At 42.3% G+C, this 19,374-nt stretch overlaps 1 protein-coding gene across 3 annotated transcripts in view; it reads right to left on the reverse strand.

The window, feature by feature from the left end:
- The window catches only part of LOC111147268 (engulfment and cell motility 1), a 524,081-nt gene that overhangs the window by 153,643 nt on the left and 351,064 nt on the right, over positions 1–19,374 (reverse strand). For all 3 annotated transcript variants that reach the window (XM_022503209.1, XM_022503208.1, XM_022503207.1), the window contains one exon: positions 5,320–5,456. In XM_022503209.1, coding sequence (XP_022358917.1) covers positions 5,320–5,456 — 137 coding nt within the window. The remainder of the gene's footprint in view (positions 1–5,319; positions 5,457–19,374) is intronic.

Consider the following 19,374-nt stretch of genomic DNA (forward strand, 5'->3'; position numbering starts at 1 on the left):
CGAAAGTAACACCGATGCCACGAACAAGTATTTTGAAGGTATCTAGATGGTTCAGACATCCCCAAAGAGTCTGTGTGCAGCGAGGTAATAGCTACAGAGTCTTAACTCTCTCCAGCCATTAAGCACCTGAGCTTTTGTGAAACCTGACTTTTAGGCTGCTGCCCATGGCTTGTCACATTGAAAACTAAGGTACCTAATACAGTTATTTCTTCCCAAATGCATGACGTTTTCTGTTGAACCCCGATTTCTGCCAAAGTTAAATGAGTTCATTCAGTTCAGAATTTAATCTGTGGTACAAAAGCTGCTTCCCTTTTCTTTCCTTCCTTCCTTCCACCTCTCTGTTCCTTTTTTCTTTGTTTTTTAATGTAATGGCCAAAAAAATTTTTTTTCCTTTTGAAAAGGGCAACTTACTCATTTTTCACAGATAGGATTTATCTTATAATGTACAAAAAGAATACAACTGCATATGACATTTTACTTCCTCAAACAATTTTTACATTTATTACTTAAATTTAGTATCACAGCACTATAAGAGAAGGCAATGGGACACTGGTATCCACCTTTTATTCTTTTAATTAATTTTTAGGCATAGAGTTCCTGAGTAGCAGAACCAGGGTCAGAACCTGGGCCTTACGAACCAATGGACAGACTACTTAACCGATGCACACAATTCGTGCTAGTTGGTGGTTTGTGTTATGGGTATCAACTGATGGTCATTCTGTGGATGTGATTCACCCTTAGTGATTCAATCTGCCTTCATGGAAAATCTCCCTGAGAGCTTTGCCCCTACCCCAAAGTAGTAATCGCTATGCTGTGCAAGTGCGCACTGGGATGACAGAGGTTTCCAAAGCCCCACAGGTGATTCTAAGGTTTGGGCAAGGTCGATGAGGTTGAGAAATACTGCTCCACACAAATATCGATTTTGATGTGTATACCCTTGTTAGAATTTCTAAAGTGGCACAGTCTGCAACAAAAGCTTTAAGTGAGATTCCCATACCTGAAATACCCAAATCTCTTGTGTCTTCTCTCCTACCCTGCTTAAAAAATGAGCGCTTCAATGAAACGATTATGGGGTCACTTGTGTGCTAAGGTATCCGGCTGTAGTTTAAGCTCTTCTCTAATGCCCATAAAAATGAATAATGCATGCTCTAAAATATTGGTAATAAAAGGCAAAAACAGAATACAAACTCGATGGCCTGAATCAATGGATTATTCTGCAGAGACTGCTATATTGGGAAACTGGAAAAAAGCATTTTCCAAAGCATAAATATTTTAATCACTCTCTAATTCTACTTCTTTCACATAAATAAAAAAAAATCCCATCTTCTGCTTCCCCAAGCTGGTGCAGCAAGAAGGCAGCTGCATCTCCAAACCTTCCCTTCCAGCAGAAGCATTAACTATCAAGCACTAGATATCTACAAACTAGTGTCCCAAGCAAGGGGCATTGTAGAAGAAATTCCTGCAGCTGCTGGAATCTAGTTATTATTTGTAAAATCAGAATTTTGGATTGAGGGTTACAGCTTCTCCAGTAATGAGCGGAAGAAGGCAGATAGCTAAGCCCTTTCTTAGAGAACCCGGGCCGTAGGTCGACAAGCAAATCCGCCATCCACGCTACTGCTCAAAGTGGTGACAGTCTGAGACGGTGTCCAAGAAAGTTGAAAAGAAAGTGTGTCTCATGTTGGGCTCTTTTAAGATATTCTGAATTCGAATTTGGACAATCTTTGGAAACAAGAAAAACATTCAATCTACCAATAACACCGAATCCACGTTTCTTCCTAAATTAAATAGCTTCTGCTACCAAGTTAATAACAAGAAGAAAAATGAACTGATGAAAATTTCAGTTCTTCTCTCCTTTCCAATTTATTATCTGGCAAAGCAGAGCAGTGGCTGATAGACAAGCAGCAGGAAAAAAATCAGGAAGGACTGACCTAGAGGCCTTCATACAGGGTCCATCTTTTTTCAAAAGCCTGCTAGAAGCAGAACAGGGACATAAAAGAAAAAGGACATAGTTAAATCTGTATTTGAGCAACCACTAGCAGAACTCTGACTGGTATACTGCTCTACCAGCAAATAAAACAACAACAAAAAGCCCATCTGTCCACATTTCAATACTTTAAATGGATACACACAGATAGACATATGATGCAATACACCTACAAGCTAAATATACATTATGGTAGGTAGAAAAATGAACCCCCCCCCCATGGATGTCCACATTCCAATCCCCAGAATCTGTGAATATGTTACATTATATGGCAAAGGGGAATTCAGGTTGCAGACGGAACTGAGGTTCCTAATTGGTTGACCTTAAAATAGGGAAGATTGCCCTGGATTATCCAGGTGGTCCAAGGTAATCACAGGGTCCAAAAGGGTGAAAGATCCAAGCCAAAGCAGGATCAGAGTGATGAGATGTGACGTGGGAAGGACAGGACTTGCTGTTGGCTGGTTTTTAAGATAAAAAGGGCCACAAGCCAAGGAATACAGGCTGCTTCTAGGACCCGGAAAGGCAAAGAGATGGTGTCCCCTCTAGAGTGGCCAAAAAGGACCAGAGCTCTGCTAATGCCTTGATTTTAACCCATGAATCCCATTTCTGGTTTCTGAGCTCCCGAGCTGTGGGAGAGTACACTTGTACTATTTCAACTACAAAATCTGTAGTAATTTGTGAAAGCAACCCTAGAAAATTAGTATATGCATGATAAAATAGTTTGTAACAGATAGATTTTTCTGTTATAGAAGTAAGGCATGCGTAATTCTAAAAAGAAAAAAAGCAAACAAAACAAAAATAACTCATGTAGAAAATTGAAAGCCCTTGTCATTCTCATCCCTGACCCTCCTCTGATATCCACTCTTGACCAAGGGATATGTGTACATAGGGTGGGACCCTCTGCCTCTCAGGCTTCCAACTGCCTGTTCACAGCCATAATCACCATCACTACATGGCAGCACGTATGGGACACTAGGCTCACTCTATGATTGGTAGACAATGCACAAAGATGGCACAAGGGCTACAATAAGGAACTATCCCCTAATCCTGGCCCTTAGGTCTTACCAAAGGCAGTTTTTACAGCCACATAAGTTCATTATGAAAAAAGTTTCAGGGATGCCTGGGTGGCTCAGCGGGTTAAAGCCTCTGCCTTCAGTTCAGGTCACGATTCCAGGGCTCTGGGATCAAGCCCCACATTGGGATCTCTGCTCGGCAGGGAGCCTGCTTCCTCCTCTCTCTAGCTCTGCCTGCCTCTGCCTACTTGTGATTTCTGTCTGTCAAATAAGTAAAATCTTTAAAAAAAAGAAAGATAGTAAAAAGTTTCAGAGTGACACTTTGGGGACCTCACCTGGACAAAAGGATATCATTACCACCGACCCAAAGACCTGGCCGTGATGAAACCACACAGACCCAACAGCCATGCTCACTTCCTCTGGACTGAGGCCTCCGGCTCCCTTTGCTAACAATGTATTCTCCAGGCTTCATTTCATAAACTGTATGTTCTGCTGGATTTAAGCATCTAAGTGCTAACCCTCTTGAGCCATCCCTCTGCAGGAATTTGGTAATATTTTCCATATACCTTATCTGTGCATAAATCACCAACAATAATATTTGCATTATTATCATTTACAAAAATCCTGATTTTTGTAATTCAGAAGAAGCAGGGTGAATGAATTCCTCTTGGAAAGCAGTCAGATACCTGATGCCACTGCACATGATAGCCAGTGAGGTCCCCTTCTCCTGAAAGAACAGGTGTCCCACACACATAAGAGCTGAGGACTGGACGGCTTTCAGTAACACTGAAGTACGTACATGAAGCATTAATCTGATCTGGGGCAACGCGGCCTTGGTCATTTCAGAGACTACTTAACTCTCCACTTTTTTTTTTTTTTTTGGGGGGGGGGCCTGATTGTACAAAGGTCTCCCTGCTCCTCTATTCCTCTTTCCCAGGGATGATTTGGGAAAGTCCCTCATAATCAAGTGAAGTAAACTTAGGAGGCTGAGGCATTACTGGATTTCCTTCCCTCACTTCCCTTCTTCAGTCATGCCTATTCCTGGGCATAGCTGCTAAGATCCTTGGCGGCTTCAGACTATAGCTGGCAGATCAGGGCTCTCCACAGAGGGGCGCCGCTGGGACCTGTTTCAATGAACTAAATAGATGGCCCAAGGTGACTAAGACAGAACGGGTTTGCTTCACACAGGGAAGATCATCATGGTGATGGAGACGATCAGGTTAGAACCCAACTGAGGCTTGGCGAAGAGTATTATTGCCTTTCCCTCATTTCCTTTCCTTTAACCAGTATCAGTTCAGATCAAGAGGCCACGAACCAGAAATATGGTGGAAAAGAAGGATGGAATGTAAGTTCAGAGGAAAGGTGACAGGGAAGCAAAGACCAATGAGAATATCAAGTGCAGTTGGAATTCTATGGTGTGTTCACCAGCTGTGAAGGCCCCACAGGACAACCATGCAATCAGACCCCTGGACTCTTAGCAATAGGTATGTCCCCAGGACCAGGTCAGCAGCCACGGGTGATGAAGCCAATCAAACCCAGATCCAGAAACAGTAGCAAAGGAATGGGACTAAAGACCTCTCCTAATACGCCTGTTCCAACCATCAGTTACTACTGACCATGGGTTATGGTCAACAAGGCCTTTATCTAAGGATAAAGATTTTGTTTCTCTTGAAAAGTTCACACGATACTTCTGCTTCTGCTAAGTTGGCCAACAATCTTCTCGTCACCCAACATTCACTCACAAAGAGAAACACAAAATTCATACTTTCACAGAAAACCAAAGAAGATGTCCATTCAAAGAATCAAATGATTTCTATGAACAAAAAAAAAAAAAAAGAAAGAAAGAAAAAAAGTGCCACATAAACTTAACTCCTTGAAAGAGATTTTGCTTTTGAATAAAACCTCTTTTTGACATAGGGAAGGGCAGATTATCTCAACATATCTATAATCTGCAAAGAAACCACATAACCTAGACAGAGCAGCCTTCCTGATCTCATTTTTTCTCTAACAGCCATCCACACAGGTGGAGGGAGAGGCCTTTTCCCCAGTGGATGCTGCCGTAACACGGAACCCTGGACTAATGCCCTTAAACGAAAAAATTAATCTAGACAGTATTTTTTCAAGGAAAGGTCTCCGCTGGTGGCTCCAGTGTAGTTAGCCAAAAGGGAACAAGGCTGCTCTAGGCTCATCCTTGCAGAGATGAGAGCACCACCAACACACAGCTCATGTCCATACAGGTATGGGAGCTAAAGAATGACGCAGAGGTGGGGCTCCCTTGGGGACGCAGGAAACTGCTGCGTCTGCCTTGTTGATTCACCTTACCTTGTTGAAGTCTTCAGAAGTTGCCCTCATTTCCTTCCACGTCTTGTTCAGGAGCTGGATGCAGATGCAGAAAAACTCCTCGAAGGATCTGTCGTGGGTGAAGAACATTGGGTGGAAATCGTTGCAGGTCTCGCTGGCTGGAAGAAAGAGGAGGGAAGTGAGGAAGTTTGCAGAGTGAAATGAGAGGCCACAGCCACATGGAGGGCTCCCAAAGAGAGGACGGGAGGCAGGTTTTGCCAAAGCCACCGTGGACGTAAGGCATTTTGAAAAAGCAACCTAAGGACAGTCCCCATGCACTGTGAAGTCCAAGGTCAGACAGTCAGACCTACCCCTGGGTGCATATTTTGCCTGAAGGCTGTTAGCTCCCGACCTACCCCACCACAGGACCCTAACGTTTTTTGTTCTCTGGGTCTGTGTCTTTGACCTCATAAAGGACGATTCAAACTGGCCTCTCATTCACAGTTCCATCACCCTTAATTTCCCCTTTCTCGACAGAATGACTAGCAGAGGATGAGTTTTCCCGAGCACGCAATTAATTGCAATTTTGAAAATCGCATCCTTGATGATTTCTCCAGGGGGCTCTTTTCCCTCTTATGGCAGTAAGCTGGGGGGACATTTGAGATCATATACCATCTGATGCCATTAACCATTTGTTTTACATTCCCAGACACAGATGGCTGGAGGTCAAAGCAACCCAAATGGCTCTGGAAGTTGCACATGGTCCAGTCCTGGACCTAACAGTGACATCAGCCAGACTGCCTTCATGCCTCCCCACTGAAGAGCTTCGCGGGGTCAGAGCCAGCGCCCCGTGCTCTATAGCTATGCCTACTTCTCTCCTCCTTCCCAGACCACGACCCCAGCCACCCTCCTCTTCTCTGATATGGGGGTCGCTTACGCTTTCACAGTCCTTGTACCTACATCTCATGGGCTCTTTACAATGCCTTTCATGGTTCCTGCCTCATGGACAAGGACACTGGAAGGAGCCAGGTATTGTGATCAACCCCTACCCAAAAGAGTACCCAAGTTTTGTTTTGTTTTGTTTTTAATATAACCTGTTAATGTATAGTGAAAGAATTCCTATTTGAATTGGAATCTCTCTAAAGGCCAATTAGTCTTCAAGTTTCCAAATGGCAGAATTTCAAGGCCAGGAGTGGAGGATGGGGCAGGGCTGGAGCAGGGTTTATAGCAAAGACCTTCTGTATGTGCAGAAAGCCCTGTGCCTGCCATGTGGTTGCTTCCACTTGGAAAGAATCCTCTGGGGCAGACCCCTGCACGTGAGCCCTAAGCAAACCTAAGGGAACACACTCTACTCTGGCTGGGCTGTAAGCTACAATGCACCAGCCTCTTCTATCTTGGCGGATTCCAGACTTCTAGATGGGTAGATACGAAGATACATAAATGCTGTTTTCTTCCAGACGAAGTAAGGACACAGGCTAGCAGGAACGTGCAGTTACACAGGAAAGGTTTGGTTCTGAGAATAGGAGATTTGGGTTCAAGCCCAGCCCGTGACAATCAGGAGCAAGTCCCTTTACATTTCTGAGCCTTGATTTTTTTTTTTTTTTTTAACTAAAACATGTTAATGGCATCTCCTTGTCCATCTCTATAGGTTTTGGAGAGGATCAAATGACATGACTTGCAGGAAAGTGCTTTAAAAGGACAGACGTTGTTGGAAACATAAAGCCAGGTGATGATAACGAACGTAGGGTTGGTGTGTCATTTCTAAGAACACGGGCTGTTCTTTGATTCCCCGCCTCCCGCCCGCACCCCACCCAGTTCCTAGTCAAGCCCGTTCCATCTCAGAAATGAGCTGCAAGAACATATGTCACCCCAACCCCCAGCCTGTGTCACTGGCAGAAAAATGGAGACAGTGAAGTTCTGACCTGGGACACAAAGCTATTTAAAGAACTTGGAACGTAAACACAGGCGGATTGTGTGTTTGCTGCCCGGGGCAATGAGCTGTCAGTCTCACTTTCCTAAGCACTGAAGCCAGAGGAATTTACAAGTCTGGGGCAGCGCTCTGAAACACTACTGCCACCCAAGAACTCGTTATTAATCACATTATCACAATATCTTTTGGTGGCCCAGTGTGATTATACGTGGACTTTATGATCTAGTTAAAGTTTTTACGGGATTACTGAAGCCAAGATAACCAGACAAAACTGAGACCAACGAGCCCTACTCTTACTTGGGTGACGAGGGAGGGAAGAAACATCATGAACAATAGAGAATATTTATTGGGTACATATTATGCGCCGAGGGGCTCTACTGGTGTTATCCTCACAACAACCTGAGAGGTAGTCGTTATGCTTATCTTCATTTTATATATAAGGAAGGTAAAAGGTGGAGAAATTAAACCTTCCATCATGAGCTTTCTTTAGCAGGACCCAAATGAGCATTTGAAACCTGCAGTTTAGGTGACCCAGTAGGTTTCCTGCCTTAGTTAACAAGAGCTCAGGACATTTCCTTGTCACTGCTGCTTTGGGAATTAACTTCCCTATCCACTCTCCCAGATTCTCTTGCACTGCTCCTTCCAGAGAAACTGGGATCTTGACCCACCCCTCCACCCCATCCGGAGGGGCTCACAGCAAGTACGCAGCCAGCCCCTGCTGCTGGACAACACACTGTGCAGTGTGACAGTACCAAAAGCAGGAACACCACCTTTTGTCAGGCACTGGGCTCTAAGTCGTTGTCAGTTGTTAAAGAAGTGAGGAAGACTTCGTCTATTTCTTTTCTTTTCTTTTCTTTTCTTAAACTAGAAATAGGAGACTTAGAAAGGTTAGGCGACTTCTCCAAGGTCCCAGGTCACAAGGCTTGTAAGTGGTACAGCTGGGATTCCGACTCCCATCATCAAAGCCCGTCACTCTCTGGTTATATTTGTTTCCTGATTGTTTCCCAATTAACTCTGCTTCTACTGTACCTTTCCCAGCCAACACAAATATGAAAGAGTTGCTTTTACATCCACAGAAGATATTTATGAAGTAAAATCTTACAAGTGGCATGAACTTAACTATTAATACTTAGGGTATATTTAGAATCTAGGAGTCCTCTGCTTTCCCCCTACTAGTCCCAGTCCAAGGGGTGTAAGATTCAAATCACCAGGTTACACTCCTCTTCTGGACCTTACTTCCCCTTCCCTTGGGTTGGGTCAAGCTGTATTCCTGACAACTCTCTTGAATACCTAAGACACAGTCTACCTGGTTAAAGTTTCTATTGAACTAACTCTTTGATCTTCTCAAGATATTCTCAGCCTTGGAATACTCCAAGTTTCCCCTAGAGAGTCACTGGGGAGAGTGACACTTGATGAATTTATTTAAACTTATTTCAAGAAATTAGCGGGTTGGGTTCCATGTTAATAAGCCCCAATTTTGTTCACTGCAACAATGCATCCACCCCCCCAAAAAAGTACATTTCTCAGTCTCTTTTATAACTTAGAGTGATCATTATGACCCACCCCAAACCAGTGATAGATACAAAGAGAGTGCTGGGTAGAGTTTCCAGGAAAGACCTTTAAAAGAGGAAGGACGCTTGACTGTCTTGTTCCTTTTGCTTCTGCATTCATGCCTCAACTTCTTCCAGTTCAGAACACTTCTTGTCCAGCAATGGCTGGAGCTCCTGCAGCCATTCTGTCATCATGAAAGAGGGCTGTCCCCTAGAATGGAGACTTAGAAGGAGCTCCAGAAGACACTGTGAAATCACCACACCGACTGCGAACCAACCTCCTAAGGAATTCCTTGCTTACGATTTAAGTCACTGTTTTCAGGTTTTCCATTACTCTCAGACATACAGAATGACTGATATAGAAACCTAAACTAATGCAAGCACACAGACATTAGCAGAAGAGAACACACGCTCAGGATTATGGGAGGCCATGGAGTAAACAGGAATGAGGAAGCAGGACTGTGTAATAGTTACTAGCATACTACGTAACCTTAGACAACGAAACTCCCTGCATCTGTAAAATATATGAACTTAAAAATTTATAATCATCAAATTAGCTTATGTATATAAAGTACGTGATAAGATACCCAGCACAGAGATGGATTTAGTAAACACTGGCTATTCAATATTACTTTTATCATCATCATCAGTGCACTATGTGGCTTCTTAAAGACTTGAACATTTCTAGGAGATAAGGAAAGGAAGAGGAAAAATCTGGTGAATGGTCTCTGGGGTCCTATTGATGGGTAGGGGGTAGTGTCAGCTAATCATTCTTATAGATTATGTCAAAATCCTCTGGGGTATTCAGACCCTAAAGCTGAAATTTCACATGCTGAGTATACATGTACCCATCATCCCTGGCAGATCAACACTGTCTTCAGAGAAAAATAGCACCTGGCTCCTTCCCACTGTGTCACATAGTGAAAAGAACATACGTTTCAGAGTCAGGTGAGTTTCAATTCAGGTTCTCACTGGGTCAGGGATGCGAGCATCTCTCTCCCCAGCTTCCTCAGCAGTAGGAAGAATGCACTACTAGTTACCTCCTGGGGCTGGAGAGGGCGGAGTGTCTGGCAGACGCTGGGCCTTGAGACACAGTTAAATCTAAGTTTCCATCCTCTCCTTCAAACCTCCAAATAATATCTAAATCTCATAGGCTCTTTTCAACTGGTCATGAGAGAAATGCTGCTAATGGTTCATTAAAAAGTAAACAGTGGGACAGTCCCCTGACAGAGGGCGAGACCCCAGAAGTCAGTGTACGAGGGGAGGACACAGTTCATTCCCCCTTCTGGCGAGGGAGGAAGGGGCAAGTGGTGGAGGCTGGGAGAATGGGAGTCACACAGGAAGAAACAGGAGGAAGTACCCTACTTCCCTTTGCCTTTTGTGTTTTGAAATCAGAGGCCTCAGGGACTGAAGAACAGTGGGTCGAAGGGCTGTGGCTAACAGCAGGATGGAGTCCTCATCAGGACCGTGCATGTCAGGAGCAACCCGAGACTGACGAACAGTCCTATCTGTGTTCCTAGTGAGGAATGGCAGCGCTGGGAAATACAGCTTGACTGGAGGTTTCATGAGGAATAAAGGTGACCAGAGGAGCTGAGCTATCAGAACAGTACTAGCCAGCAATTACCAGAAGCTGGATGCTGGCCACTGTTGTAAGAACTTCACCTGTCCCAACTCTGAATCCTCAGTAATAGCAAAGTTCCTGTTACCATCCATATTTCACAGAGGAGGACACCAAGAATAGTGAAATTAAGTCACTTGCTGTGAAAGGGCATGTAAGCAACCCCAGGATTCCCTCACCAGAGACAAGTCTACACCCTCCACATGAAGGGACTTCTATGACATTATCCTCACATTCTTTATTTTTTTTAAGACTTTATTGATTTATTTGAGAGAGAGTGAGAGAGAGAGTACAAGGCAGGGAGCAGCAGGCAGAAGGAGAGGAAGAAGCAGGCTCTCTGTAGAGCAGGGAGCCTGATGCAGGGCTCGATCCCAGGACCCCGGGATCATGACTTGAGCCGAAGGCAGATGCATCAATGACTGAGCCACCCAGGAGCCCTATCCTAAATTTCTTCAAAAGACTCATCCTTTGCAGTGAAGAATAGGCAAACGTCTCCCAATTGTAAAATAAATAAGACACAGGGATGCAATGTACAGCACAGGGAATAAAGTTAATAATATGTCACAACTTTGTATGGTGACAGATGGTAGCTAGATTTATCATGGTGATCACTTTGTAATGTATATAAATGTTGACTCACTATGTTGTACATCTGAAATTAATACAATATTATATGTCAACTGCACTTCAGTAAGAATAAATCAAAAACAAAATGTTCCTTGACATGTTACACGGGAAACAATGAAAAGATTCTGATGTACTTTGGGATTCATGACTCCTTGTTTTAAGGATGTTCCAGTATTAGAGGCAAGGAAAAAGCATTAAATATGAATATATTTTTTTCTCTACAATGTTCAGATTGTAGATATTCAAGATTGAGAATTATCAAGCAGGAAGAACCCATCCAGACTATCTGATCTGCTTTCCTCTCTTTGTAGTTAAGAGCAGTGAGAAAGGCAAAACGGATTGCCCAAGAGTTCATGATGGCAGAAAGGAGGTGAAGACACTGGGAGCCAAACAGCTGGGTTCAAATCCTGGTTCTTCCACTACTGCTGAGCCACCTGGGTGAGTCATTTCACCAGTCAATACCTCATTCCTTTCATCTGTTAACTGGGGACAACAACAGTAGATTCACTGGAAACAGTGACTCTAAGAAGCAAGCCCAATGCAGGGGCGAGGCTACAGAATGGTAATGTTTCCCGGGGATCAGGTGGACCCCAGGCCAGTCCATCTCGTCTCAAGAATGAGGTCCTTAATTCAGAGGCTTAAACAAACAAACAAAAACACAGAGGGTGAGGGCTATTACTGCTTTTTAAAAAATAAAACACTAACGAAAAAGAATGTTGAATTACTAGGCAATGATTTTATAAATGAAATTTACAGAGAGACTTTCAATGGGACAAAAATAGTAAGACTTTTCAAAAACCAAATTGTTTTTAAGCACACTATTTTTAACACAATGAGATTCTACTTTGTAAAAAAGAATCAACTTAATGGTGTTTCAAAGTCTGGAATACGAAGGCTGAGGGTAAAATGGGTTCTTATTAATTTGCTGACACTGAATTCATTTATAAATAGGCCAGCTTTGAAAGCAGCTATAATCCATGCACATGTTAAAAATAAAAATAAGAATGCCATACACTTTTGTCATACTTTGTCTTTCAAAGTAGATTTGTTCCTATTTTCCATCAGATAATGCGAGATGAGGCAGAGATTGTCACTGGAGTCTCAGAGAACAAGGGCTACTGCGGTGTAACGAGGAAACAATGAAAGAGGAGTACAGAGAATGGGTTTTAGTGCAGCTCATAACCTTCAGAAGGTGATCTCGGCTCCCTGGGATCCAGATTTCTTACCTGTAAATGAGACGGGCTGGTAAAGGTCCCGCCAAGTCAAAAATTCTCAGACTACGTGCACGCACACACACAAACACACACATCCATGCACAACCAGATAATATATTTTTGACTCCCTAATGCCCAACAACAATTATACAACCTGGAGTTTGCACCTGCACTGAACTTAGAATTATTTCCTTAATTATTATTTCTTTGAATGACAGGATGGCTACACATTTCGTTTAGGGTGTTAAGGCATCAAAATGGCATTTGCTTAACTAACAGGAATTTAAATAAAAACTTGAAACTACAAAACAATGGCATTTACAAGGCTTGGAAAATATTTGATGAGCTAGTACTTATTCTGTCTTTCATAAGAAAATTGTTAGATAGTTTTATACCCTTTCAACCTATTAATATCACCTAATGCAGACCATTACATAAGAAAATTACCTGACTATAGCGAGAATGACAAGATGACCCAGGCATATGCACAAAATTTCTGCTATTTTACAGGAATTTTGTAAGATATATAGAATTTTTGAGATGCTGGAAAGCTCTGTTCCATGCTTCCTATGACCCTTGTCATGCTCGGAGAGACTGTGAACCCATTTGCAGGTGACCAGAGGGACACAGATTTGGGAAGCACTAGGCAAATTCTGATTATTTTTACCAAAAAGAAATAAGCACTGGTTTAAAGGCACTTCTTTTAAAATTATGAGCTGCAGGAAGAAGGGAATAAATCATATACACACAAAAGCATTTAATACATGAAAACTGCCAGAGTGGTTATAAAATCTTACTAGTTATCCCCAGCATGGAAATTCAAATCAGAATTATTTGTGGCTCTAGGGTCAGTCTAGATAATATATTTATGAATTCTCAAATGCAAATGTATACTTACACCTTTCTCCCTTTGCATAAAATCTTAACCCCTGTAGCCTTTGAATTTTCTATTTTTAGACCTGATATTCTTTCATGGCTTGGTTTTGGGGGCTTGGTACTGTGTGGGAAGATGCCGAAAGTTCAGAACCTTTTGTAGGTGGGAGAGGTGAAAAGAGGAGAGTGAGGGCAAAGAATTTGAAATTCCCCAGCCGCTGCTGAGTTTCACCAATAGAAAAGCTACCACCCTATTTCAGGACAGGGGATCAGAGGCTTGAAACCTGCTCAGTTCTTTCCAGCTCCCAAAGCCTGGTTTAACAGAACTCTAGATATTCTTTTCTATCCTCTATCATGCCTAAAAATAGTATGAAATCCACACTGAAAAGACGCACAGTAGCTAATCCAATGCTTCATTGTTCACCTTCCCTATGGGTCTTTTTTAAGGACATGGAGAGAGGGAAAAAAAAAAAAATACCAGCTATAGTGTTAGGATTGAAAATCACACTCTAGCACCAAAGGACAGCCAATTCAGCAAGAGGGAGCTGAGGCCTATCCCAGGCAACACAATGTGTGTTAATAAAAGTGCAGAATCTCAGGAGCAAGGTTGGCCCAGCTGCAAAACTTGGTCTCACTACTTAATAGCAATGTGACCTTGATCAAATTATACCTCCCCCGGACCCCATTTTCTTCATCAAAAAAAAAAAAAAAAAAAAAGGACAATGCCTCCTATCTCATCAGATTGCTGTTAGGATTAAAGGTATAGCAATACATGATTCATATATTAACTGAAATAAAATAAGCACTTAATGAATGCCGGTTGTTACCAGATGTAATAGCAAAATAATTATTACTGTATGTAGCTAAAATAACAGATTTGAAGAAATTATACTTTCAGATGCAAAGACACTATGAAACTACAGTAATTAAAAACAGTAATTGCTATGACACAGCCATTCTACCCTTGATATTAGTCTATGGATGGAAAAACAGAACAATGGAATGGAATATAAACCAGATACAGACCTGTAATGTACAGTTACTAGGCATATGACAAAGGTGACACTACAATGGATTTTCAAAACCCTGTGCTGGGCCAACTGTATACACATCTGGAAAAAATAAATCATGACTCCCTACCTCACACCATCTACATATCAACTCTAAGTGGATTACAGTTCTGAATGTGAAAGGAAAAACAATGAAGCTTCCAGATAATATAGGATAATATAATCATGATCTTGAGGTGAGCAAAGTTTACTTAAACAGGACCAAAAAAAAAAAAAAATCATTCATGTGAATGAAAAGGTTTGCTTGGATTATATTAAAATCAAGAACTTCTATTTATCAAAAGATACAATAGGATGGCAACCACAGAGTAGGAGAAAAACTTGCAACATTAACAGACAAAGAACTGTTAGCCATCATATATAAATACCCCTTAAAGTCAATTAAGAAAAAGAGAGACAACCCAATTAAAAAAATGGGCAAAATGTATATTAGGCACTCCATACAACAGAATATCTAAGTGGGCAATAAACACATGAAAAAATACTCAGCTTTTTTAGTCACCAGGAAAATGTAAGTCTAAACAATGACATACTTTCAGAGATAGACCAGAATGGCCGCAATGAAAAGACAGAAAATCCTAAGTGTGGATAAAAATGCGGGACAAATGCAATTGTAACATATTGCTGATGCAAGTGTAAACTGACTCAACCACTTTGAAAGCCAAGTTAGTGTTTAGTTAGACCACAACAGTCATACTGTGCGACATGGCGATTTTACCCAAACATGTAAACCCTACAGGAATGCATACATATGCACTCCAAAGGAAATGTATAAGAAAGTTCAGAGCAGCACTATTTGTTATAGTTCCAAACTCGAAAAACCAAATGTCCATCTAAGAGTTTAGATAAATTATAGCTTATTCCTATAGCAGCATATTTACTATAAAGAAATGATTTTTTTAAAATATGCTATACACAGTAACATGCATGAATTGAAAACAGAATGTTGAACAAAACGAGCCCGAGACAAAAGAGATTGTACAATATGGTCCTATTTATCTAAAGTCCAAAACAGGCAAAATTCATCTATCATAGTGGAAATAGGTTTTCATTCTTCTGAGACAGAAAAAAAATTACAGGAAGGGCAACCCAGAAGGGTCTCTGATGGCTGTATAATACGCTCTGTCTTGATCTAGATGGAAAGTAACTAAGTGGATAGTTAGTTGGTGGTTGGAAAATTCACTGAGCTTTGTTGCACTTTAAGGATTTGAACACTTCTATGCATTTAAGTTACACTTACATAAAAAGTTAACTTTAAAAAGTGGAATATGAGCTTTCTGGGTGATCCAAAAGGGACAGTAATGTTTTAGAGTAGAACTATAGCAGATGATTTAGATGCGCTTTTCAAAAGTAGTGCTGTTTGCCCTACCCATCACCTCTGGAAACAGGAATTTGGCTTTTTACTTAGCCAAGTTGACTAGCTGGGTAAAGAAGCATGTAACCTGTTTAGGCACCTTAGTCCAATTACCTAAGGTATCAGTTCTAAAGTTGGTCAGGCGCACCTCTCCATACCTGGACTTTAGTATAATTTCATCTGTTGGTTGGATAAGTATATGCTTGCATTTCTTCTGCAGATGAGGATCCTGACCTCACTGAAGAGTACTGCAGATCCTGATGGAAAAGTTTTGATAGATTTGACTGGTTGTGTATGAACTCTAAGAAGAGTCACAGCTTTCTTGTAAATGAGTTTCCTTCCTTCCTCCCTCCCTCCCTCCTTTCCTTCACCCATTCATTCATTCACCTTCCTTCCTTCTTTCCATCCATCCATCCATCCATCCATCCATCCATGTGCATGTCCACCTGTCCATCCACCCAGCTAGCAAGGTGTTAAGATAGCACAGCCCTGGAGCCAGTCTGTCTAAGACTGGATCCCAGCTCTGCCACTCATTATCCAAATGACCTGGAGCTCATGAGCAAAGGTAGATGAGTAAAAGTTGGGGCTGCAGGAGTAGGTAGGAATCAGATTATCCAACTCTTTGGAGACAAGACCACACTGAAAGTTCAGGATTTATTCTTCCTACAGTAAGAAGCCATTAAAGCAGTTTAAATAGGAGCATGATAAAACAACACTTTTCCTTCTCCTTTCTTACTCTACTTTTTCTCTCTTTTTTTTAAAAGATTTTATTTATTTATTTGACAGACAGAGATCACAAGTAGGCAGAGAGGCAGGCAGAGAGAGAGAGAAGAGGAAGCAGGCTCCCTGCAGAGCAGACAGCCAGATGTGGGGCTCGATCCCAGGACCCTGGGATCATGACCTGAGCCGAAGGCAGAGGCTTTAACCCACTGAGCCACCCAGGCGCCCCACTTTTTCTCTTTTTAATGGAATTAACGTTCAGGTAATTTGAAGATTCCTCTTATTCTGGAATCCATTTACTTGATATTTTAGTACATTAAGGTTGAGTGGTAAACCAGATAAAAATGTTAGAGCTAAGTGGCTAGGAGTGTCAATTCTGGTGTTAGGGCTGGGCTAGAATCCTCCCTCTGCAACTTAACTGTGTATCCCAGCCAAGCTCTTTAATGTCTCAAAGTCCCTTATTATGAGGATAATAACAGTAACTCATAGCTTGTACAACTGAGTGAAGATTGCGTCAGGATTCCCATAAAACACTTAGCACAGTGCCTGGCATATAATAAGCACTCAACAAATATTAACCATAAGACCTTGTGCAGAATACAGATAACAGTGTGTGATTTTCCCTTCCAAATGTTGAATTGAACACAAGGTTTAGCTTGTGGTGAGATCTTATTTACCTGACGCTCCCTTCGTGAAGGTACTCAGTTCCTCTGGAAAGCTATAGAGCAACCATATCGTCACCTTGTGAGATATTTAACAAAAAGACAAAATGTGCAGAAATTCCATTAAATTAAGATTTCTGATAAGAGCAAGCTAAGTGGCCCCTGGAAGTTTGCTTATAATTATAAAATGGACTTGCTGATATGCTCTGCATTTGCGCTTTTCCTTTGTCCTCTGGCTGAAACAACTAAGACATGCAGGAAAATGGAACTTGGATCCTTGACACCTTATCACCTGATCTGTTGGCAAACTAATGGTTTCCGGAGCTACTGACAGGTCTATGAAAGAGCTCTTTCTTGGCCCAAAAAGAAAAAAAAAGAGCAGAAAAAAAGAAAAAGGAATTCTTTGCAAAGGTTTATCAAGTTTGCAGTGTGAATTAGCAGTGCAAAAAACCAAGGGTGAAGCACATTTGCCTTGCTAACTATATTTTACCTACCTTCTGGGGGTGGTGTGGCTAGAGCATTGGGAAGGTACAATGGAAGATCGGGACAGAAGAAAGTTCTAGTTGGGTGGTAAATAATCCAAGGCGGGGCAAAGAAGAGCATAGCAAGAAGCAAATTTCTGCATGCCTTTGTTAAAACTTCCTTTATAAGGAAAATTATTCTGAGAAGTGGCACATTAAGAGCCTGTCACACAGCAAATTTAGCATGGATATAAATAATTGCCTGTCCAACCATGTGAGATGGGCACTCAAAGGTTATGCTGGGATATAGGCAGACTCAGGAGCAGCTGGGATTTGCCTCATTGAAAACCTAGCAAAACTGTATATATATCATCACATGACGATGGGTTCATTACACCTTGACCTGAGGCTCAGAGTCTTAGCCAGAGCCAGGGAGATGGCAAAAGGAGCTAAAAATAAGTAATCCTGAATCCAATAGATGCAAAATTAAGGGAAGAGGACACACCAAGGTTTTTTCATCACATCATTCTATCTTGTCTCTGTTGCTCAGTAAATGACTCCCATTAAAATCGCAGTGATTACCTATAGCTATTAGGATAAAATGCAATTGCGTTAGCAAGTCATTCAGCACTTCCCAGTCTGACCCTACTCCACTCCTTCTAACTTCTCTCTGACCTCCGGTGGAACCCTAAAATCAACCACAGTTTCCATCTCTTTATCGAATAAACCACCCCGGCTTGTATTTCTACAGGTTAAGCTCTTCAGTTTCCCTCTTCCTGGGGCCACTGAGTTGTCCCCCAAACCCATCCCTTTGCTAAAGGCATTTCACTCAAGCCTGGCCCACCGGCCTCCCCACCCTTGTGCTTCCTCAGACCTTTAATTTTCTCCTCCACCTGTTTGGATTGCCCCTCCTGCTCATGAGCCTGCAAAACTAGGAGGCTTTTGGAACTTCTGCTTTCTTTATGCTTCTCACAGGGCCAGCCACCTGCTAACACACGCCTGCACATCCTTCCTTGATGACCCTCCCTGGGCCTCCAGGGACATGCTTTTCTTCCCCATGGCCGCCATCATGCCCCACTTCGGACACTGCTTAACGAACAAGAGCAGGGGTGCCCCCGCTTTTGTATAACACACGCCTCAGAACTTCTGCTGTGATAAAGGCACACAAAAGCCTTCACAGGTGCTTCATCCCTGCTTTAAAACAGTCCAACCTGCAAAATGATCCAGTCCTCCTCTTCCTCTCCCCCAGTTTTCTGAACCCCAAGGATAGGTGTTCTCTTAGGAGAATACTGAGGAACATTATGAAGGAAGCAAATTAATCCCACAAATTCAACAGAAAAAAACAAATCTGATGATGTTCCTAAAATACAAAGGCATCACCCTCCTCTGGAGATCAACTGCCAACACCCAGGCCCCGGCAGAGGATTTGCTTCCCCATCCTTCCCCCACCCACCTTGACCGTGCACCCACTCAGAGCAGGAACACTGGGCCCAGTGCTCATCTTGGGCCCTTCTTGGACAGGTCACCAGGAACATATGGCCTTAAGGACTGCATGACAATGTGAACAATGCATTCACACTGGGTGCTGGAATTAAGGGAGATATGGGGGGATATTAAGGGAAAAATCCATTGACAATCATGCCTTTGCCAGTGTGGGATTTGAGAGGCTGGAGATTTACATCAATGAACAAAAACAGAGTTAAGTCCCTAATATTTCTGCCTATATATAGTTCCGTTCAGTCCTCTTAAACAAGACAGGGGGATAAAAAGCACACCTCTCTCCTGGCCAGGATTATGTGAGCAGGTCTGTGTGGAGGGACGGAGAGGCCCTCAGTATACCAACAGAACACCAGGACCCAAGCATATTCTCAAGCATCACCATAATAATTTAGGGAAAGGTCAAGCTTCACACAGGCGCTTAACTGAGATCTACCAAAAATGAGGAAACTAAAGGATAAGGCATTATCTATCAAACCAGAAACTGCTGGCTGGAAAACTTGCAAAGGACATAACCGAAT

This window comes from Enhydra lutris, unplaced genomic scaffold, assembly GCF_002288905.1.
Source record: "Enhydra lutris kenyoni isolate GAN:26980312 unplaced genomic scaffold, ASM228890v2 scaffoldscaffold16, whole genome shotgun sequence".
NCBI lineage: Eukaryota > Metazoa > Chordata > Mammalia > Carnivora > Mustelidae > Enhydra > Enhydra lutris.